Raw genomic sequence first — 23463 nt, forward strand, 5'->3', positions numbered from 1 at the left:
TTAGTGAACTAAAATGTCAGTACAAAAATAAAATTCCAAATGAATCACAGAGCAATAAGGGGATGGAAAATATAGAAGAAAGAGTAAGAGGAATAGAAAATAAAGTGAGAACTAGCATATAGGAAGTGGCATTCCAAAATGAGGGAGGAACAGAATGTGATGAGGCAGTATTTACTGAACCAAAGTAAATACTTTTCCAAACCAATAAACGGCAGTAAGTTACAATGTTAATAATCTCTATGGACACTAAGAAGAAAAAAAGGAAAATAAAAAGAAATACATTTTAAGTACATTATAGTAAAACTTCTTCTAAAAAAACTCTCTAAAGCAGCCAAAAAGATAAAAAAGGGACAATTTACCCTCAAAGAGGCAACACCTAAATTGACAACTGCCTTCTCAACAGCAACAATGAAAGTCAGAATAAAATAATATGTCTTAGTGCCAAGTGAAAATAACCACTAATGTAAAATTCTATCTCCAGTAGAAATACCTTTCAGGAATAAAGGCGAAGTAAAGATATTTTCTGAAAAACTTAAACCAGGAAAATTACTCATCTGCAGACGTACACTAAAATATTCAAGTTTATTTTTCAAGTAGAATAAAAATGATCCCAGAAGAAAAGTGATCCCAGATGAAAAACCAGAAAGAATGAAATCCAGAAAGAATAATTGGTAGCATAAATGGTATACGTGTGAATAAATCTAAAGGAATATTGCCTGATAAAAAATATAATAATATATTTCACATCCTCCACATGGAAGTATAAGGCAGGAGTAGTATACATTAACATTACACTTTGCTGAGGATGCACATTGTAATTTGTAGGTTAACAAAAGAATAGCAAGAGTGTAAAACTTCTAGATAAAAGAGGAAAAAAATGTAATTCAAATGGTGGGATAAAACGTTGATTTTTTAAAAAAAAACACAGAATGGATAGGAAAAATAGAAATCCCTCAGTAAAATAGTAGACTAAATACAAATATACAAGTATTTACAGTAATTATAAAGATACCAAATAATTTAAAGAGAAAGATTATCAGTCTGCAAACAAATAAAATTCAGAAACTTTTCATTATTTGTGGGAAACATATATAAGAACACAGACACATTGAAAGTAGAAATATAGAAATGGCACACAATGCAAACATTAACAGAAAAGAAATCTGCTATAATGCTATTACTACTAGTAATAAAATCAGATTAAATAGAATCCAAGGGAAAATACCAGTCCAGAAATAAATGGGTCACTTCATGATGATAAAAGGCTCAACTGGCCATGAAGTTATACACATGATATAGTCAAATAAAACTGATAGCAGCCTCAAAATATATGCTAAAAATAAAAGAATTGCAAGAAGTAGAAACTCTATAATTATAGCGTGAGACAATAAAACTTGTTATTATTCTAACAGCACTTTAGATGTGGAAATGCAAAATGAAGTTACATTTTAAAAAAACAAATTAAATATATTTGACAGTTACTAAAACGTATGATTTCAGAAGTCACATTTTCTATAAAAGGAATACTAGCAGAAGAGATTTTCTAACTCAAGCAACATCAACTGCCACAGATTATTTGTCCAGATGGAATATAGTTCATAGTACTGTATTCTGATGGCATGCTGGATCGGACAATTGGCTAACATAACTTTTACATAACCTTTTTATAAGCATTTTAAAATAAACTTTTGTATATACAAAATTAACAAAGATAATATACTTTTGATATTTAGAACTTATTTTATCTCCTTTATCTTAGAAATAGATCATGAAGTAATATTCTTATCATGGAAAACTTTCAAGTCAATTATCAATTTTTAAAAAAAACTTGGTCAATTAATCTATTATCGGTCAGCAACGTATCAATGCATCTTATAAACTCTCATAAGAATTAATAAAAAATTTTGAACTATATTACACATTTTAATTGAAGCAGATTACACTAAAAGTGGACATAAAAAGAGAAAATCATAGGTAAGAATAATCCATGAAAATTAATTTACCGTAGAAAAAGATAATGTCAAATTCTAATCACATAAATTCCTAAACAATTTCTTCTAGTTAACATCGATATTAACATGGGCTTATAGATTTAAAAAAGAAAAAACAAAAACAGAAACAAAAATCTCTTCAAAACGGAAACCTTCTTCTGGCAAATATCTTAGGAATAACTATTAGTCTTTGTACTTGCTTGGAAGACAACCTGGGGCCTCTTGACCTAGGAGGGAAAGCGGAGCCGGGAGCCAAGAGCAATGAGATTTCATTTTCTTGCCGTAGCACCTATTCCAAGTTCCAGGGCCAACAATCTCACTTTTTGTAAAGTAAAAATGATTTAAATATTCATTTTTGGGGAAATCTGTCCTAATTCAAGGCCCAAGGAAGAAACTGCCAGTCATTCAGAATCTTACCCAATAAATTCAATCATATTTGAGAGACATTAGTAGAGCCTTATTATGAGTATTTTTTAAATTATTAGTGTTACAAATAAAACTCTGATTGCAATGCAAATTGTAACTTAAAATTCAAGCCCTGTGTACCTTTGGCCGACAAATCTCCTCTTAAATAACTTAATTGTTATGACTCTTAAGTAATCAAACAGCAAGTATTAAGGGTTTACTAAGGGACAGGCAGCCTTAGCTAATTCAGAGATACTATTTTGCAAACTAATTTAATTGCAGAGATCAATGCAAAGGTGTATGATCTACTTAGAGTGCGATAGTCACGTTTTAAAAGAAGATGTCCACAACCACAGTTCTAAACTCTCTTTTTCACAAACTGAGGAATCGTGATGGTTGTTGCTACCTTACCCTCGAGCTGTAAAGCTCTGAAGTGAACTATTCAGGAAAAGTAAATAGTGTGAATTTCAGTGTTTCTGTTACTGCATATAGAATTTCTCATCAAAGATTCATAAAAATAAATGAATCATAAACATGCTAATATTAAGTACAACAAATTAGACTATAAATTTTAGCAAAAAATCTCAGGTTAGATAGAAACTCATCTTGATAATACTAATGACTATTTTTCTGTTGGTATCATTCCTTCTGACAGAATAACAATAAGAGCAGGCCAAAAAAATAGAATAATTCAAATATAAACTATTCCAAAGTGAAAAACTAATCAAAATATTCTACTGTTCATTTTGTCCTTCCACAAACTGAAAGTCAGATATAGATAATAAATAGTGGTAGCAACATTATGAAGTCATATAACTATTCGTACCCTTTTTTGTGTCAAAAGTGGCTTAGTTTCAGAAATAAATTCCTTAGTGAAAAAACACAAAGAATGTGAAAAAAAATGGAATTTCAAATCCACAGAAATTGTGTCAATATCTCTTAAAAATTCCTCCAAAGCAAATCATGTACATTCTGACCTCAGTGCTATGATTGTAACACATTCAAAATGTCACCACCACCTCTTGATATAAAACCCACTTCATTCTTGAAGGGGATTTGAGGTGCAGCATTAATGCTACTCTCATACATAATGACACTCAAGTTGTAGACACTTTAGCCATAAGGCTCCATGAATTATATTTGTTTTCTTGTTTTCATTAAGATTTTTAATATATGATAGTGTTTTTTATGATTGCATGATTTGCTAAATAAGCATAGAGTAGATGTGGAGAATGTACACAACAAGAAAAAGAATAATCTTTGTTTTCATTTATTTAGTAATTTTTAAACTCCAGCTAAATGCTAGATATTGCAGGCAGAAAATACAGCTATGAACCAAATATAAAAGAATCCCCTGAATCAAGCTTGTCCAACCTGGGGCCCACAGGCCACACGTGGCTCAGGATAGCTTTGAAGGCAGCCCAACATAAATTTGTAAACTTTCTTAAAACATTATGAGATTTTTTTTGGTGACTTTTTTTTGTTTGTTTTTTTTTTTTTAGCTCATCAGCTATCATTAGTGTTATTGTATTTTATGTGTGGCCCAAGACAATTGATCCTTCCAATGTGGCCCAGGGAAGCCAAAAGATTGGACACCCCTGCCTGACCTCAGAGAGCATAGAGCCCAATGGAGGAAGAAAGAGAAAAGTAAGATAAAGAAATAAAATATACACTATACTAGGTGGTTATAAGTGCTTTGGAGGAAAAGTGGAGAAGAGAGGTTGGGTGTATTAGGAAGAGGGATGCAATAATTTCATAAATTTAAGCAGGATGATCAGGCATGGCCTTACTAAGTAAATATTTGAGTAAAGACCTGAAAAGGTAAAGAAAGCAAGCCATATGGTTATTTAGGGGACAACTTTTCCAAGCCTAGAGAGCAGCCACTGCAGTCGCTAAGGCAGATGAATCCCTGACCCGTTGGACAGCAAGAACACCAGGATGGTGGGATAGAATGAGTGAGCTGGAAAACAGTAAGATATGTTATCAGATAGGTAAAGGGGAATTGCAAATGTTAACATTGTAGGCCTGGTTAAAGACCTAGGCTTTTCCAGTAAGATGGTAAGTTATTTCAGAGATTTGAGCAGATATGAAACAAATTCTGACTTACTTTTTATCTGAATCAGAATCTCTTTTATGGCTCTGAATTATATCGATGAGCTACAAGGACACAAGCAAGGAGAACAGTTAGGAAAATTTCATCTAATTCGGGTAAGAGATGGTGACTCTGACTAGGATGGAGTTGCAGAGGTGCTTATAGTGGTTCAATTCTGCACATACTTTGCAGGAAACACTGAGAGACTGCTGCTAGATTGCACAGAGAATATGGAAGAAATAAAACACTGAAGTTTTGGGCCTAAGCCAATGGAAGATTGATGTTGCTATTAATTGAGATGTCAAAGACTAAGTGAAGATCATGAACTCAGTTTTGTACACGTTAAGTTTCTACATTAGACAATAAGTGTCTGAAAGTCGAAGGGATGTCTGGAGAAGAGATGAAAATTCTGAAGTCATCAACATTTAGATGATATTTAAAGCCAGCAGATGGATGAGATTATCAATAGTGTCAATAGAGATAGAAAAAGACAAGGTTCAGGATCCGGGCCCTGGAGTAACCAAGCATTAAGATGCCAGGAAGATGGCAAGTGAACGATAATAAAGACTGAAAAGTGGCGAAAAACAAAGGAGGAAAACCAGGCAAGTGGGCTATCCTAATGCCAAATGAGGTAAGTGTCTCAAGAAAGAACGGGGATCCACTGTGTCTAAAGTTGCTGATAAAGTAAGCATGAATAGGCCGGGCGAAGTGGCTCACACTTGTAATCCCAGCACTTTGGGAGGCCGAGGCAGGCAGACCACGAGGTCAGGAGATCGAGACCACGGTGAAACCCCGTCTCTACTAAAAAAAAAAAAATACAAAAAATTAGCCGGGCGTGGTGGCGGGCGCCTGTAGTCCCGCAGGGGGAGGGGGTGGACCGGCCAAGAAAACCCCCCAGCTCACCACAGGGAGGGGGAGAGAAAAAAAAACAAAAAAAAAAAAAAAAAAAAAAAAAAAAGTAAGCATGAATAAAGACTGAGAAGTGACCGTTGCATTTAGCAATGTGGGGGATATTGCTAATCGTCGCAGAGCAGTTTAGATGAAGTTGATCTAAATTCATGTTCTCTTAAATCCACTCCACTCAGGGTGAATTCAGGCTGAATGCCTGAATCCAGGAGTTGATTCAAGAGAAAATTTGGAGAGAAAAATAAGAACAGATGTAGGCAATTAAAAAAAACAAACAAGGCTGGGTGTGGTGGCTCATGCCTGTAATCTCAGCATTTTGGGAGGCCGAGGCGGGTAGATCAGGAGGTCAGGAGATGGAGATCATCCTGGCTAACACAGTGAAACCCTGTCTCTACTAAAAATGCAAAAATTAGCTGGGCATGGTGGCATGTGCCTGTTGCCCCAGCTACTGGGGAGGCTGAGGCAGGAGAATAATTTGAACCCAGGAGGCAGAGGTTGCAGTGAGCCGAGATTGTGCCACTGCACTCCGGGCCACAGAGTGAGACTCTGTCTCAAAAAAGAGAAATGTAGTACATTTTTAATGTTTCATTATAATTTTTAGAGTGGATGTTAACAATGTAGAAAATAATCAAAAATTTTGTCCAGAAGAACAAAAGGGAAAAAGTTGACCTTTTCTAGGAACATGTACAGTTCATCACAGTAGAGGATAAAAGGCAATAAGATCACTAAAAATAACAGCCAGTTTCACTGAATTTACAAATACATGTGACAGTCAGCAGAATTTAGGCAGTGCCTTCTTATTTGCCATTATATATTCCTAGAAACCATAATTGACCAGAAAAGATAAAATAAAATATAAATAGCAACTCTATGCCATAAGCATAGAACCTGACACAGAATAGGCCCTAAAGTATTTATTAAATAAATAGTAATTATTTATGAAATGGTTATGATAAAATTAATACATCTAAAATGTTTGCCCTTCATAATCATTTAAAATTAGCAAAATAATACAACAGATTAGAGAGACTATAATTCTTTTGTATGTAAGACAATAGAAAATAGTAAATTCTTTTCTATGTAAGTAAATAGAAACCTCAGAAGTTCAGTGGTTTTCCAATGTCACAGGGTTTAGCAAAAGTTGAAGCTGAAATCCAAGTGTTCTACTTTCTAGTTAAATACACTTTCATGTAACCTATAGTTTCTGGCTGATAAAAAGGATCTTATAGTCTATAAAGTATGCTTAGTGCATAAAAAGGTAAATTTATAGTATTATAAATATCAGACTGGGGATCCTTAAGTAATTAAATTCAGTATAATTATATGAATTCTAATAATCACTTCAAATTTCATTAATAATAATTTGTTTGCCTTACTAAAACTTAGAGGTAGTCATGAGAAATGCTTCCTTTTTTTTTTTTTTTTTTTTTTTTTTTTTTTTTTTTTTTTTTTTTTTTTTTTTTTTTTTTTTTTTTTTTTCTTTTTTTTGAGACAGTTTCACTCTTGTTGCCCAGGCTAAGTGCAATGGCAGGATCTCAGCTCACTGCAACCTCCGACTCCGGGGTTCAAGCAATTCTCCTGCTTCAGTCTCTCAAGTAGCTGGGATTACAGGTGCCTGCCACTATGCCCCACTAATTTTTTTTTTGTATTTTTAGTAGAGACGTGGTTTCACCATATTGGCCAGGCTGGTCTCAAACTACTGACCTCAGGTGATCTACCCACCTCGGCCTCCCAAAGTGCTAGGATTACACGCATGGGCTACTGCACCCGGCCAAGAGAAATGCTTTCTATTGTCCATGTCTCTTAAACAGGGTTTCCAGAAGACTTTAATACTTCTTTTAATCTAGATGAACATAACAAGATGGAGAAGAGGGCTCAGGGTAAAAACAGAAGTATGGGCCGGGTGCGGTGGCTCACGCCTGTAATCCCAGCACTTTGGGAGGCTGAGGCGGGTGGACCAAGAGGTCAGAAGATCGAGACCATCCTGGCTAACACGGTGAAAACCCATCTCTACTAAAAATACAAAAAATTAGCCGGGCAAGGTGGCGGGCGCCTGTAGTCCCAGCTACTGGGGAGGCTGAGGCAGGAGAATAGTGTGAACCCGGGGGGCGGAGTCTGCAGTAAGCCGAGATTGCGCCACTGCATTACAGCCTGGGCGACAGCTAGACTCAGTCTAAAAAAAAAAAAAAAAAAAAAGTATGTCATTAATGGGATCCTGGTGAATATCACTTACGAATTGTGTAGTGCTGAAGAAGTTACCTAATCTCTCTGTTCCTTGGTTTTATTATCTGTAAAATGGGCATAGTAATAATAATGGCCTCATTGGAATGTTTGGAATATTAATTGAGATGATACCTCTACCCAGTTTAATGAATAAGCTGAATTTAGTAACTATTTTATCTCCTCTGATTCCCTCAGGTTAAGAAATTAATATGAAACAAAATTTTAGACAGCTGTCCTAGCTTCTCTAGTATGATTAGACAATAAATTATTATCTTTTGTTTTATAATGAAAAAGTCTAGTCTAGACTAATGATTTTATAGCTTTAGTTCAAAATAGGATTATAAAATAGACACAGCCCTAAGGTCCCATCTAACCTAAAGTTTCTCCCTTTACACTTGGTTCAGGCTTACTTCAAGCCCTGAAGTCTGCACTGGAGGGTAGGAGTCTGGTGGTCTCTCTTTATTCTCAATTCACCCACTCACAGCAACTGTTTCCGACCACTTGAGACTCAGGGCCTATGAAAAGAAACTTGGAGGGGAAAGACCACAGTGGCATGTGGCTGACCCTTGTGTCACCACTGTCTGGGATTTCTGGAATGGCAAATGTGGAAGCAATGACATTTTTTCTTCTTCTTCTTCTGGAGTGCATCTGTGGCATTCTCAAAGAACTCCTCTGTCAGTTCTCTTCTCTGGAATCAGTCCTCCAAATTTGTTGCTCATAATTCACCACCTTGGAACCCGGGCTTCTGCGAGTCTACTCACCTATGGGCTTAAGATAACCCTAAGCAAGCTCCCCTTGTGAGGACTGCAGTTGCTCTTCAAACATTGCCAACCTTTTTCTTGACCTTGGAGAACCATGAGGACTTGCCTGCCTTGCAACTCCTTCATCTGCTATATGGGCATCCACAGCCACTGTGGCTGCTTTTAGATTTCAGACTCTATATCCTTTACTCTCTAGAGGAAACCTGTTAAGCTCTCCGAATGTTTTTCCTAAAGCTCTTCTCACTTCGCTAAGGTGAGCAGGAACTGCTCTCATTTCTCATACATGGAGTGGTAGATTATGTACAACAAACGAACAGCTCTCCAAAACAATTGTATTTCTCTTCTAGCTTTTCCAACTCACTCTTTGTAGAGTCCGAATGTGGAGTCTGAGTTAAGTCTAAACTTACTGGTTGGACTATATCTTAGCATCTCCTGCAAATAAAGTATGGTGCCTCACTTAATTAGCTTCATCTCCAACAGAGAGAGAGGGAAACACTCCCATTTTAATATCTGGGTGCTTAAATAAAACACTGAATGGCATAGTGGGAGTGTTCAGAAACGTTAGCTATTACAATTAATCTTATCTTTGCTATTGAACATTTAAGAAGTAACTACATAAGGAATTGCCCACAAGAAAAAAATTGAGAGGAATAAAACAAAATATTTAAGAACTAAGACAGTATGGTATCGTGAAAGTTAAAGGGATAAGATTCATTTATCTATTTTTTTGGAGAAGCACAGTGTCAAATAAAACAAACCTACCACAATTATTAATTGGTTACTGGTGACAGTGAACATTCTGAACGGGGGTTGGAGGAAAAGTCAAACTGCAGTATAGAAGTTGAAAAAATTGAGACAGTGAGAGCAAGTCTGGAGAATAAACTTGGAGAATAAGTTTATAGGAAAAGAAAAAATAAGTTGAAAACTAAGGGGAAACACAGAGTCAAGGGACTTTTTTGTTGTTAATTGTACTTGTCATCATTTTAATTTTAAGAAATATATTTGAACATCTTGCAAAATAGCCAGCTTAGAGGAAAAGTAATTGAAGACACTAGAGACAGAGGGAAAAAATAACCAAAAGAGGAGGTAAAAAGGAGGGTTCAAGGATTTAGAGATAAGTATTCATATACCAGAAGGGCAATGCTTAAGACTGGAGAATGTAAGTAAATGAAGACAAGTATGGGTATAGATAAGTGTGTGGGAGGAAAATAATGAGCATCGAAGGACAACATACCTACTAGCCTGGAAAGGGAATGTTTATGGAGAATTAAGAGCATGGGAATTTCAACATGAAATAATTAATAGCATTGCTTAATAGCATTGCTTAACACAAAGAATTCAAGGGACATGGAGAATATGTCCATGCATCACTAGATTTGCAAAATATTGTTGACATATATGAGTGTACTTTATTTTAGGAAAACAATGATGATAGAAGCCTGATTGTAAGGGTTAAAAAAAGCAAAAGAAGCAATGAGCAATACAGACCGCAAGCAGATATCATTTTATTTGGCCAGAAGAAAAAATAACTAGAAGAGAGAAATACACATTAAGAAAATAGGATGGCTATAATAGGAGGTAAAAGATGGAGCATCCTTCTCTTTGACAGGTAAGGGATAAAACAGTGTGCTGGTATTAGGTTTCACAGAAAACAAAGGAGCTCAATCCAGTTATAATCGCAGCACAATAGGAAGGGATGTTGTTTGATGTAATCAATGGACATGTGTGACTGGCCATGGTGGAAGTGGAAAATTTAGGAACTTTTTAAAAAGAGAAATCAAAAGACCTTTAAAATTTGATAAAGATTGAAGAGAGTAAGGATTTTTAGTGCTCTCAATTTGTGCTAGTGTTCATTATTACCCAGTAAAATTGTGCAGTTAAGGTTGGCTAAAGATAATGATGACAATATCTACAATGATAATATCAGCAACAATAGCTACATTTAGCATTTATTGAGCATGTACTACCTGTGAGGCATGGAATTATCATTTGACATGTTCCAACTCATTTGTTCCTCATAACGATCTTATGAGGCAGTTTCTATCATTATTTGAAGTAAGCACTTTGACCAAGGTTATTGAGCTAGTAAGTAGCAAGTTCAATTATACCTAGGTAGTATGCAATCAGAATAAAAGTGCTGTCAGGGCAGAATCTGTTGCTCTCTATAAGATTTACTCAAATAGTTTGAATTTTAGAATGTCAAAGGATACATATGTCCTCCATAAGTAGCCTCTTTTAATTTCTCATCAAGATGTACACCAGCACATCCCAAATTATACATACAAAAACCTGGTATTTTAAAATGCTCAGGGTTTCTGAAACACATTCTCATACCTCTTTTCAATCACTCCTAAGGGTAGATATTGAGAGGTGACAGTGTACTGGCAGTCCTCACAGCCCTCGCTTGCTCTCCGCGCCTCCTCTGCCCGGGCTCCCACTTTGGTGGCACTTGAGGAGCCCTTCAGCCCCTCGCTGCACTGTGGGAGCCCCTTTCTGGGCTGGCCAAGGCGGGAGCTGGCTCCCTCAGCTTGCAGGGAGGTGTGGAGGGAGAGGCGCCAGCGGCAGCTTGCAGGGAAGTGTGGAGGGAGAGGCGCGAGCAGGAACCGGGGCTGTGCGCCACGCTTAAAGGGCCGGCTGGAGTTCCCGGTGGGCGTGGACTTGGCGGGCCCCCCCATTCGGAGCAGCCAGCCGGCCCTGCCGGCCTGGGGAATGAGGGGCTTAGCACCCAGGCCAGCGGCTGCGGAGGGTGTACTGGGTCCCCCAGCAGTGCCAGCCCACCGGCGGGCGCTGCGCTCGATTTCTCACCGGACCTTAGCTGCCTTCCCGCGGGGCAGGGCTCCGGACCTGCAGCCCGCCATGCCTGAGCCTCCCACCCGCTCCATGGGCTCCTGCGCGGCCCAAGCCTCCCCGACGAGCGCCACCCCCTGCTCCACAGCGCCCAGTCCCATCAACCACCCAAGGGCTGAGGAGTGCGAGCCCGTGGCGCGGGACTGGCGGGCAGCTCCACCTGCAGCCCCTGTGCAGGATCCACTGGGTGAAGCCAGCTGGGCTCCTGGGTCTGGTGGAGACATGGAGAACCTTTATGTCTAGCTCAGGGATGGTAAACGCACCAGTCAGCGCCCTGTCAAAACAGACCACTCAGCTCTACCAATCAGCAGGACGTGGGTGGGGCCAGATAAGAGAATAAAAGCAGGCTGCCGGAGCCAGCAGTGGCAACCCACTCGGGTCCCCTTCCACACTGTTCTTTCGCTCTTTGCAATAAATCTTGCTACTGCTCACTCTTTGGGTCCACACTGCTTTTATGAGCCGTAACACTCACCGCGAAGGTCTGCAGCTTCACTCCTGAGCCAGCGAGACCACGAACCCACCAGAAGGAAGAAACTCTGAACACATCCAAACATCAGAAGGAACAAACTCCAGACGCGCCACCTTAAGAGCTGTAACACTCACCGCGAGGGTCCGCGCCTTTGTTCTTGAAGTCAGTGAGACCAAGAACCCACCAATTCCGGACACAATATTATTTATTCTTTTCAATTAAGGAAACAGAGCTTGAGAGAAATCAAGTGACTTTCCAATGGTCCTCCAGCTAACAAAGGAAGGAGCCCCAATTCAAATTCAGATCTTCTGACTCAAGTCCAAAGCCTTGGCCATTCAGGACATTACCCATCCCTGACCATTCTTTCTCTTCAATAGTCTTTACATTTCAATTATCTTTTCTAGTTTTCTGGTCATATTTCTATTTCAAATCTCCATACTTCACCAGAAGGTTATCACAATAAGCTTTCTCTAACATGAAAATGACCCAAATGACTCTTTTAGTGACATTTGTGGTAGGTCAGTTGCACTAATAGTCCCAGTGTTTCATTTATCCTGTAGCCATAGCCTTTGCCATGTAATTCTGTTCTGCTTTCCACTCTCTCTGGGTTTGGCCAAGGGACATTACCAAAAATGACTTAAGCAGAAGTTTAAGAAGTATCTGCTTATTCCCATTAGGCTCTTACTCCTCTTCCATGATAATGAGAACCTGCCAGGGCTAGCCCATTGCAAGATTAGACACATGGCATAGAGGTGAATGGCCCCAGTTGGCTCAGCCAAGGCTGTCCTGGATCAGAATCAGACAACAGCCAATTGACATAAAGCTGACACAGCCAACCTTCAGCTGGCCAGTGACATAAAGTTAGTCCAGCCAAGATCAGCCAATTCGAGATCAGCTGAATTCCACAAACTCATATTTTTGTATGTTATTGAGGTTTTTGTGTTGTTATATAGCACTATTTAAGCAATGGATAACTGATGAATATTATGTAATCCATCCAAAATCAAGATTGCATAATAATTTTTATTTATGATCTGGTCATCAGTTCACCCAAAATTCTCCAGATTATCCTACATAGAAATTCCTGTCTTTATTTTGCACCACACATAATAACAGCCTACACTTCACAGCCACTATATAGAACTTCACTTTCATTCTATAACCTTTCATCAAACAAATCTTTTTTTCATTATTGATTGCTACTTAATCTTTCAAAACAAAACAAACAAGATTCCCCAAAGAGTCTTCTTTGTGCAAAGTAGGGACCCTAAGCCTAGCCCGGGAAGCAGAGCATATGCGGAATTTTGGTTTCCCATATATCCTTCAGCAAAGTTCTATCTGCACAACTTCACTGCCCCACATGGAATATCTCAGAATCTTTACCAATCGTTTCTCAAAAATACCTCTTTAATATCACTTTCCACATGAAACTTTTTGTAGTGAATCACATATCAACTTCATAATTCAAACACTTTCAGTACTTCTATAATCTTCCAGTACTATATTTATTTGGGCCCATTTATATATTTTTTTCCAAGCAACTCTATTCCCTAAACTGTCTGAGAGCCAAACTTTTTTCCTCTATCCCCTTTACAAACATATGTAGCTATTTAATAATGCACAGTGGACCCTCAATATATGCTAAAAAAGGTGATGAAAACAAATTTTAAACTTTTACATATGACATTTTGCAATAGGAAGCACATTCCCTTTACCTCTTCTCTAAACATTCTTAACAAATATATTAATAACAATTATTCCCCCATTCTCAAAAATGTGTAGGATTATTTTGTCAATATTCCTAGTAAATTATTCTAATTATCCTAATGATTATTCACATATATGTATAGAAATGATCATCTTTTAGCATTCTGGATAAAACAAATGCAAGTAATTCCATATTTAATTTTTTATACATTAATTAGTTTTTATTTGTCTCATATTCTTTAATAATCACAAGTTACCCTATGAGGTGTTAGTATTAAACACTTTCTGTAGCATGGAAATCTGACGTTCCGACTCAAACTGGTGATGTGTAGTTGGGTCACAGTACAAACCTGATCTTCCTATTTCAAGTTTATTGTTCCTTCTACATCAAAATGCACATATATTTAGTTCTGCATTTACTTTAAAAGCCTTTTTTATGGGCCTAGTACTTTGGCAGTTCAGAGAGTTTTGCATTATTGAAATCTGCTCCTTTTCTCAAGGAGCTTATAGTTTAGGTTGGGGAACAGGCACATAAACAGATAATTTAATTACAATATGATAAATGATAAGAGTAAGGCACACAGAACAAATGTATTTAGGGTTCATAAAAGAGTTCCTGAACGAGATAAACTTTTGGCTGGGTTGGGAAATTAACCAGACAAAGACATTGAGGAAGAACATTATAGGTAGAGAGATGAACATGCATGAAGGAAAAAGAATGGAGTTTGCTGGGACACACCAAACAGTGTTGTACTATTCCAGCATATAATGTGACATATTTACAACACTAGAAATGTTAGGAGATGCAGGAAAGAATTTCAGGGTGAGGTGCCAAGGAAAACAGAAGAGTAGAGAGATTTGAGAATTATTTAAGAGGTACAAAAAGTGTGGCCCACTGAGGACTGAATTTAGAGGAGGAAGAAAGCACCAACTATAAGGACCCTTAAGGTGTCTAAGTAAGCAGTTAGAGCACACTTAGGTTGTGAGTTGGAGGTAGATGATGACTAGGTTTGGAGCATGTTGAATCTGAGGTTCTGTGGAACATAAAAATGGATCTGTGCATTAATAAGTTAGATAATTGAGGGCATAGCTTAGAAACGTCAGGCCTGGAGGTGTGGAATGATGTGAAATTATCAGCACTTTTTAAACACAGATATACCCAAAGACATAATGAAAAACTAAACAATATGGCTATAAAATAATTTACATGGTTAAAATTGTTAAAAATTATTGTTGCATTGTTTTATAAAGAAATAATAGGAGAGAAACTGACTAAAGTAAAGCTCCAATCACCAAGACCTAATAGCCCTGAACAGACAATTTAAGATATCTATGTCATAAAGTTTATCTCTGCTTTCAATTCTACCCTGTGTTTGTTGAAATAATTTTCATTTTTCTGTTACCCTAGTGGTTTTCAATTTTACATGCTTTATGTCTGCCCCAAAACTCACATTTATGGTAGTTATTTTCACCTTGCAGCTAAATGTCAAGTGCAATGCCACCAAACAGTGGCACATTATTTACAAAATATTCATAAGGTTTCAACGATAGCAATCGATGAAGAATATTCCTCTATTAGTTATAGAAAACTTATAGCCCTAAAGATACAGAGTAGGTTATTAAACACTTTCTTAAAAAAATAAAATGATTATCACTGTCTAAGGACCTGTGGATTTCTAGGGGTACTCGAATATTTTTAATAGCAACATACAAATTGATATTGAAAAAGATATACTCAAAGTATTTTTAATTTAGAATGGAACTATAGCCATCTAAATGTATAGGCTCATAATCCCTAATCTACAATTCCAAAATCCATACACTCTGAAATTGATATTTGATTTGTGAATATGTAATGAATTTGACGGGTGGGAAAATCAGACCTATACTTATCATGAGACTATTTACAGTCTTTTTTTTTACCATGCAGTAGGAATATTCATAGAATTCTCTTCAGAAAAATTTCAGAAATATTCAGAAATATGGGTGCTGCCCATAGTCCTTCAGGAGGATTGTTCTATAATATGCTACACACACACACACACACACACACACACACACATATATACAGAGAGAGAGAGAGAGAGAGAAGAAACAGAGAGCAAGAGAGAGAGAGAGAGAGAATCAGAAAACTTCTGAGCTCCAAAACACAACTGGCCCCAAGGGATTTAGATAAACGGCTGGGAAGTATATTTAAAAATTATAACTTAACATTTTAAAGGCAATCATAATTTAGACACTCCATACAATTGAATAGCTAGAAATAAAACATTTTCATTCTTGTACCTTTACAAAGAGATTTATCTCCACAATAAGTGATATATAAAAATATTTTTCAGTTTTCTCCTTTTTTTCCTGAAGTATCTTGTTCTAGTGCTTTATTTTTACAACATTTTTAAGTAAAATAGTCACCTTTTTTTTACAAAGGGGAAAAATTTAAAAATCCAAATTACTTTTAGATGTATTTTGGTAAGATTAGGATTTAAACTGAAAACTTCAAGCTTGAATAAAATATAGAAAGACAAATGTAAGAGGGATTCATGCAGTCTTACATGTAGGATCGGAATCAACTTCCAAGAAGAATGGAAGGGAAGTGGGAACACACTGCAGCATCTATGCAAATCAATTAGAAACTTCAGTTGACTGCTGTCCCAGTACACATTGAAGGTGTGTTGAACTTGTCTCCAAATATAATAAAACCCTAGTGTAAGCTAATGAAACACTGTATCCAGAAGAAGAAATGATTGCCCCATTTTCCACTTGTTATAGTAGATAAGGAAGAGTGTGACTGGTTCTGGGACCACTTTAACAAGAGAATTAACTAACTCAAATAATCCTCCAAGAGAGTAAGCATGATGGATAGTTCTAGAAATCACCTTATGAAGAGCAATTGCAAAGACTAAAATATCTTCCTTAAAAAATATAATATTTGGTGTAGCTATCTAGCTGCCTTTTGAAATGAGTCAAAACATTTTGTGTGATGACACAAACCAGGGTACCAAGAAGTGAGAGTTATTAAAAACATTATTTCATCTCAGCACAAGATAAACTGACTGAAAATGAAAAGGACTGGAATGGCAGTTATTCACATAGGGTTATGGGATTACCTATTAGGATGTGACAGGGGATTCTTAGTGATCCTTTCCATTTTGAGAGTCATAAATATCTCTATGAGTTAATAGTACAGATGGCTTTAGAATTTTATCAACTTTGAATATATAGTTTTCAATATTTATAAAGATATCTTTGCTACAAGCCATAACTTTGTGGAGAGAATTCAACTCTTTAACATTTAGTATACTGTCTTTTAGGGAGAGGGCCAATCAACCTTGTATTTAAAAGAAAGTTTTAGTTTAATGGGGGTGACTATCAAAAATCCCATTCATTTTTATATTTCTTCTCATACCTAAAAGAGGCACAATTATGCTTTTCATTTTTTTCTTTTTTTTTTTTTTTTTTGGAGGTGAAGTCTTTCTTTCCCAGGCTGGAGTGCAGTGGCGTGATCTTGGCTCACTGTAACCTCTGCCTCCCGGGTTCAAGCAATTCTCCTGTCTCAGCCTCCCCAGTAGCTGGGACTACAGGCACACGCCATCACGCCCAGCTAATTTTTTGTATTTTAGTAGAGATGGGGTTTCACCATGTTGCCCAGGCTGGTCTCGAACTCCTGAGCTCAGGCAATCCACCCACCTTGGCCTCCCAAAGTGCTAGGATTACAGGCCTGAGCCACTGCGGCCAGCCTATGAGTTTCTTAAACAAGTAAATTGACTTTCATCATTAGCTTTGTATATCAATAGGTTGGCAGTTCTTAAAATATCTTAGGATTGTTTTTTCTGTAAAATGCAAAGATTGACAGAAATATATTTAAATATAGCTAATCTAACAATGTTAAGTTAGTAAGGCTTAACTTTTTCCCTTTCACCAATCTTCAAAATGTTTTAAAAATAAAAAGAAACCAGTTAAAGTGATTTTTTTTTCAAGGGAGAGGATAATATATTAGTAATTCCAAGAATTTTAAAGCAGATATTAGGCATTAAAAAAAAAAAAACAATAGTTGGACACGAGACTTCCAAAGTACGGTCATTTTCAAAGACCACACAACTGAAAATGAAAAATACATATTCCCAAATGTCAATATCGTGTTTAAAAGGTAAGAAAGAGAAAACTATCTCCACATTCTGGTCATTAAAAGCTGATCAACAAGTGGTTTTCTACCCCACTAAAACACACAAATACAATTTTTAAGAAAGACCGGATAAGAACACTTGCTTCTCACACAAACCCCCAACCACCATCAATAGTCCATGATTTTGTTTGAGGCAAGGTTTCAAGTGAACTAACAATCTATTCCTAAGTCGTTCTCACCAAAACATGTGTATCAAATATATTAAGTGGCAAAGTAACATTAAGAATGGGAGTAAAGTGAATCTTATCAAATGTTCAATAGGAGAAACAAAGGCTACCAGGAAGCATACCTGTGGCAGGGCTGAATTGAGCTGTCTCTGGAGTGAGTCTCGGTCATAGATGACATCCTGAAGTCTTTGCTGGGCAAGTGAGAGGCTTTCCTGGGTCTCCCGAAGGGTGTCTAGAAGACGATCCCTTTCATCTAGCATATTCACCATCAGCTGCTCAAAATGGGAGTCTGAGTCCGAGCCACTGCTTTGGGACCCCCTTTGGCTCATTGGGGTGTCCTCATTAATCGTGGGCATCACTTCACACATCATTGCTTAAAGAAAGTAAGTGGGAAGGAGTCTTAGTAAAGAAATGATTTCCAATAATTTCATTTGGAGAGCAATTCACTAAATATTTTTCAGCTTATTAGCCTATTTGTCTCTATTTCCCCTACCTGTTGCCCCAAATCCAACCAACCAAAATGTTTTGATCTCAATGAAATATGATCCATTTACTTCCTTCAGCCTGCTTTCTCTTTCCATGACATCACATTTATCCCACCTCCCATATGCAACTTGGTTTCACCTGTTTCTCAAAATTCTTGTTCATGATTTATCCCACCTAATTCAGTTTACATAAACATGTGATTTCTATTATTATTTCATCACCTTTCTTATCTGCAAGTTTACAAGTCTCTTACAGCGAATACTTTTATGTTACTCTTATTTGTTATTACTGTATATTATTAATGGCAAGCACAGTGTCTGGCATTTAATGGGTAGGAAGTAAATGACTTTTGAATGACAGGTAATTTCACGATTTAATGTTTACTCTTTCTTGTAGAAAATATACAAATCATTGAGTATTTATTTTATAAAATAACCAGCTTTTACTTTGTTTTTTAGTCAACAGATTTTTTTCAAACTGACTAGTTTTAAGCTTTCTGACATTACATTTTCCATTTTATTACTTTTATATGCACTCTCCCTGAATTCCTACGTGGTCTACCCAGAGCAGATAAGTGATACTGACTGAATTAGACCAAAACCTTATGAAATGAACTGAGGTATATAAATTTGTTTAGAGCATTATACTCATCATTACACTTAATATTCCCTTTTTCCTGTTAACTGCATGGTCTGGTTTTCATCCAAACAATACAAACTAGCACTCTTTCAAATATTCCGCAAAACACATGTCATAAATTATATTAGCTAATGTAGTAACTTCACATCTCAGCTGCCAATCACAAGTTCTCAGTCATGAAATAAATGAACTGCTTTCAGAATATTTTTAAATTTGATTTAAAATAGACAAAACACACTTAGGTGCATGATTGAACAATTATGTGGCATCTTAAAAATCAGAAATTATCTCATTTTCTCTTTCATCCTCTAGCTAATGTTTCAAAGAAAAGTCAAACTCATCTCAATTTTGGTTGTTGTACTATGGCCAGCAGCTATTAATCAGACGGCTTGGTTTTGCAAAAGGCTGATGTAAAGAAAGGCAGGTTGGGCTGTTGATCCTGAAGCATTCTTTGGTTTTATAATGCAAGGTTAATTAATTTTTCGGCCTATACATTCCTGTCCTTGGGGAAAATATTTCTGGTGATATTTTCAAATAGAATGTCAAGATTTAACAGCTCAATATTTAATTACTTTTTATGTGAGTCTTCATATAAATTGGGTTATTGAGGAGCGAAATTCAATTATCTGTGAATGATCTGGTCAGGGACTCCTGAAAACTAAGAAAAACTTTTAAAAAGTATGTAAGTAGAGTATTTTGTGACTGATAACCTATATTAAAAAATTAAGGGGGTCAGTGAATATTAGGAAAGTTTTAAATGCTTTGAAATTTTGCTCATTGCTCATAACGCTGAGCTACCTGAAGGCAGGAATTTAATTTGTTCGATTTTGTATGCACACTAAAATATATAACAGAGAACACACATAAAATGAATATAAGCACACACACCCCGATACACACACTTGATACTACTGTTACACACTTAATGGATAAAACTGTTTCTTGCATTTATCTCAATTTGAGTTTCATTCAAAGACTATCACAAAGATGGAAAATACAGACTCTTTTTAGCTGCTTCAGATTTTCTTTATATTAATTGAAAAGGAATTGGAAAACAACAAAAAGTGTTCCAACAGATTTGATTATTTAAAACGATTAGTTAGCAGGCCATGCATGAAATCTACACATTGAGCAGCTATGTCATTCTGAGAAATGATTACCAGGAGCCAATGTGTTTACTTTTGACATTTAAGGTTAAAACAAAGTACTGGGAGAGCAAATCATAGCATCGTGACAATTTGTGCCCAAACACTCACAAGGTTAAGGTTACCTAAACCCTAAAGGGTTTAAATTTTAGGGTTACCTACAGATTTAAATTCTTAAATCTATATTTTAAATTACGTCCTTCTTGAATGAAAGTTATTAATCCCTTTCTACCCTGAATCACTTAGAACAACTTTAAATTCCAAGGCAAAGCATAACAGCACTGAATACCCCAGTATAATTTTCACCTGAATATAATATCCTAACAATCCCTCATTGTTAACATGTGATATAAACATTCACAAACTTTAGGGTCTTAAATCAACATTAAAGGTAGTCTTCGATTTAGTCAAAAGATGCTATGATGAAAAGTGGCTTAGGGACTTAGAAAGTCTATTAAATCTACACTCAAAAGAACTTGATTTGATTCCACTCCTAACGCAGGTGAATCAGGACAAGTTACCTCACATGTTAAAACTTTAGTTACCTCTTTCATAAAAGAGGGCCAATAATCTATGCTTAGGGGAAAAAAGAAAAGATGTAATAGGTTACCTGACTGAGAACACACAGCAAAACATATAAAGGGCAATTACAAATGTAAGTATTAATTTCTATTATAAAGTGATCAACATTAATCTTTATAGAAACAATATTTTACCTTTATGACTCATTCTGCTGTTCTGTCTAAAGGTTTAATTCTAGTAGATACTTTTGAACTCTTCAAATCCAATTTATAAAAATCAAATTATGCAAAATTTACTTAGGAACTAAGATGAATATATGCTGCTTGTACCTTACAGTCAACTCAAATGAGTAAATCCAAAGTCTTCTTATCAAAATTAGAAAAAAAATAGTCTACAAAAAAATAAGGCCACTTTCATGAACTAGCTTAATTTCTTTCATTAAATTCAGATTCTAACATAAATTACAAAATATTTGAATAATCCTTAAAATGCAGTATAACATTTCTTAAATGTACATTTTGCACATTTTAAGTATTAAAAGCAATTAAAGATATATATTCAATATAAGAGTTAAACACCCTTTTAAAGAATGGATGACATCTGAAGCAGCTTGCACAGTCCGGAAGGCTATGGTCATTCAATGTCTAGTGCATTTCACCCAGATACATCACTTTTAACTTTTATAATCAGTTTCAATACTAAAAACTGCATTCATCACATAATTTCTGAAAAGCCAGAAAGGGCATCTTAACGATTTGCCTTGATATTTGCTTTTTCATCATTCCTCCCTCAAAGTCAATTTGATATATAAATTATGTTATCTTCATCTAGATATTGATGCTTTCCTCACTAAATTACTGAAGGTTTTGAAACCTAGTCAGAGACATTGTTAATTTTGTTGAGAAAGAAAAAAAGTAATAATAAATCTGACAGTGCTTAAATTTAGCCGGAAGAATTTTATATCAGAAAAATAACTCCTTTATTCTTAGCACATAACCTTGACTGTCTTTTAAATTTATCAGATTTCAAAATAAAAGTTTGAATGCCCACTGGAGTCCTCACTCAAGGGCTTTCAAGATCCAATGTGTTCCTTAACAATATATGCCATCCAAGCAGTACCTCTTCAGATATGAGAGTGCTACAAAAAGCTTTTTTTCTTTTTTCTGTCAACAAATGACCTTATTTAATCATATCACTCGGATTTCGGCCCTACTAGAGGTAAGAATGTAATTATTCTCCATAGTGAGTTTCTTCTGAAAATATTTAGTCTTAAGAACCATCCCAGCTCCACCTCAGTTAACCTATAAGGAGTGATTCAGTGAGAGAAATCCTAGCCATTGTCTGATTGCATTACATGAATATTCTCCCTCCTGTTTAACTCTTTGAAAGCCTCTGTCCTCGGGAAATATGATTATCACCTTTAATGGACATATTTTACACTTTCTTTACCCTAATGCATTTACAGACAGCCAAAGAGCCAGCTCACCCCACACTACTGGACAGTTATCTCTCAGCCACACCCCCCACCACCTTGAAGAAGTTGACTTCATCATTTCCACACTAAAATTGTTCATCCTGCCCAACAGGACACAGCCAAGTAGGCAAGAGGTAGAGAGACAGGAGATGGAGAGGATGAGGTGAAAGCAAAAGGCACCTAACAGTAATCAACAAGGAGGAATTTGCATCTCATCTTCCCTGGGGGCGGGGTGGGGCCGGGGAGGTGGTCAAAAAATACAGCGAAAGGAGACAGTAAAACTCAAAGACAGCTTCTGTACCTAATGTCTGTGATTTCGGGTCCTTGCTTCTTCAATTGATCAATGACAACCGCAGTCTCCGGCTTGAGGAGAAGGGAGGCTCACACCCAGCACTCCTGGGCCATTTCCCTAGCAACGGGAGGAGAAAGGCAGCTCAGACACACGCGTGCCCCGGCGCCCTCCCGGAACGTGCCCCGGCCCGGTGGCGTGGCAGGAGCTCGGCATCTTCCCGTGGCTCCGTCAGCAGCCAAAAGGAGAAGCGTCCATCGGAAAAATGGCATATTACAAATTTTGCTTTGGGAAGCAGAGCTCGGTTCAGACCATTGTCAAAAGAGGAGAGGGGGAGGCGGCTCTTAAAGCAGCCGCGGCCCCTTTGCCAGAGCAGCCGTAGCTCCCCGCGTGCAGCTGGAGCCCCGGGGCGGAGACCGGAGACCGGGGACTGGGTCTGACTTTCAAAAACTTAACCAAGCGGCGCTGCTCCCCCTCCGCGCCCGGGCCACCTGGGGTGTGTGGGGCGTCCCTCCAAAAGAGAGCTTGGAGAAAAGCCGTGAGAAGTATCTGGGAGAGAAGTTCTCCACCCAGTCTCCCCTCCTGGAGCCCCTCTGGAGTTTAAGACTAACCCTGGGAGTTAGAAACCTAAAGGAAAACGAGTCCCTAGGGATGCAAAAAGCAGGACAGGTCTCCTCCTGGCCCCCAGCCTGTTTCCGCGCTTCCGTGTGTCTCGTTTCACTTAAAGGAGGCGCTTTTTCTCTGGAAAGGCAAGCATCACCCCCAGCCGCCCCCCGCCCCCCGTTCACCCCCGCCCCCCCGCCGCAGCACACGCACACACCCATTTTTCTCCTCCCAGCCTTTTTTCCAAGCCTCTTTGCTTGCTTCAGTTGGCCGGGAGAACCAACCTGCTGGGAGCCGGTGAGGACGCTACAGAATCTTCTCTCCTCACTTGCCTCGTGCGGTGGCTGCTACTCCTCCTCCTCCGTCTCCTCCCCTCCTCCTCCTTGGCAGCCACCACCTCCTCTTCCTCTGGAACAAGGGCTTCCCCTGGAAGCTGCTGCAGTGGTTTCCACCGGCCCTTAAATAAATTCTGAAGTAATCACGTCCTTGCTCTCCTCCTCACGCACACGCGCCCGCGGATACACTCGTCTCCCCCAGAGCCGCTCCCGGGCTGC

The 23463-nt window shown here is 37.6% G+C and overlaps 1 protein-coding gene across 13 annotated transcripts in view; it reads right to left on the reverse strand.

Moving 5' to 3' along the window:
- PPFIA2 (PTPRF interacting protein alpha 2) overlaps positions 1–23263 on the reverse strand; it is a 497171-nt gene extending 473908 nt beyond the window's left edge. For 11 of the 13 annotated variants that reach the window (XM_058424785.1, XM_058424790.1, XM_058424789.1 and 8 more), the window contains exons 1-2: positions 22319–22592; positions 17874–18124 (exon numbers count right to left, since the gene is read on the reverse strand). In XM_058424785.1, coding sequence (XP_058280768.1) covers positions 17874–18122 — 249 coding nt within the window. In that variant the 5' untranslated portion in view covers positions 18123–18124; positions 22319–22592. Of the gene's footprint in view, positions 1–17873; positions 18125–22318; positions 22593–23126 lie in introns of those variants that run through there. The other 2 variants (XM_032170842.2, XM_058424778.1) reach the window with 2 other exon arrangements.
- Between the last annotated feature and the right edge of the window lie 200 nt (positions 23264–23463).

This window comes from Hylobates moloch, unplaced genomic scaffold (genome assembly GCF_009828535.3).
Source record: "Hylobates moloch isolate HMO894 unplaced genomic scaffold, HMol_V3 SCAFFOLD_12, whole genome shotgun sequence".
Taxonomy (NCBI): Eukaryota; Metazoa; Chordata; class Mammalia; order Primates; family Hylobatidae; genus Hylobates; species Hylobates moloch.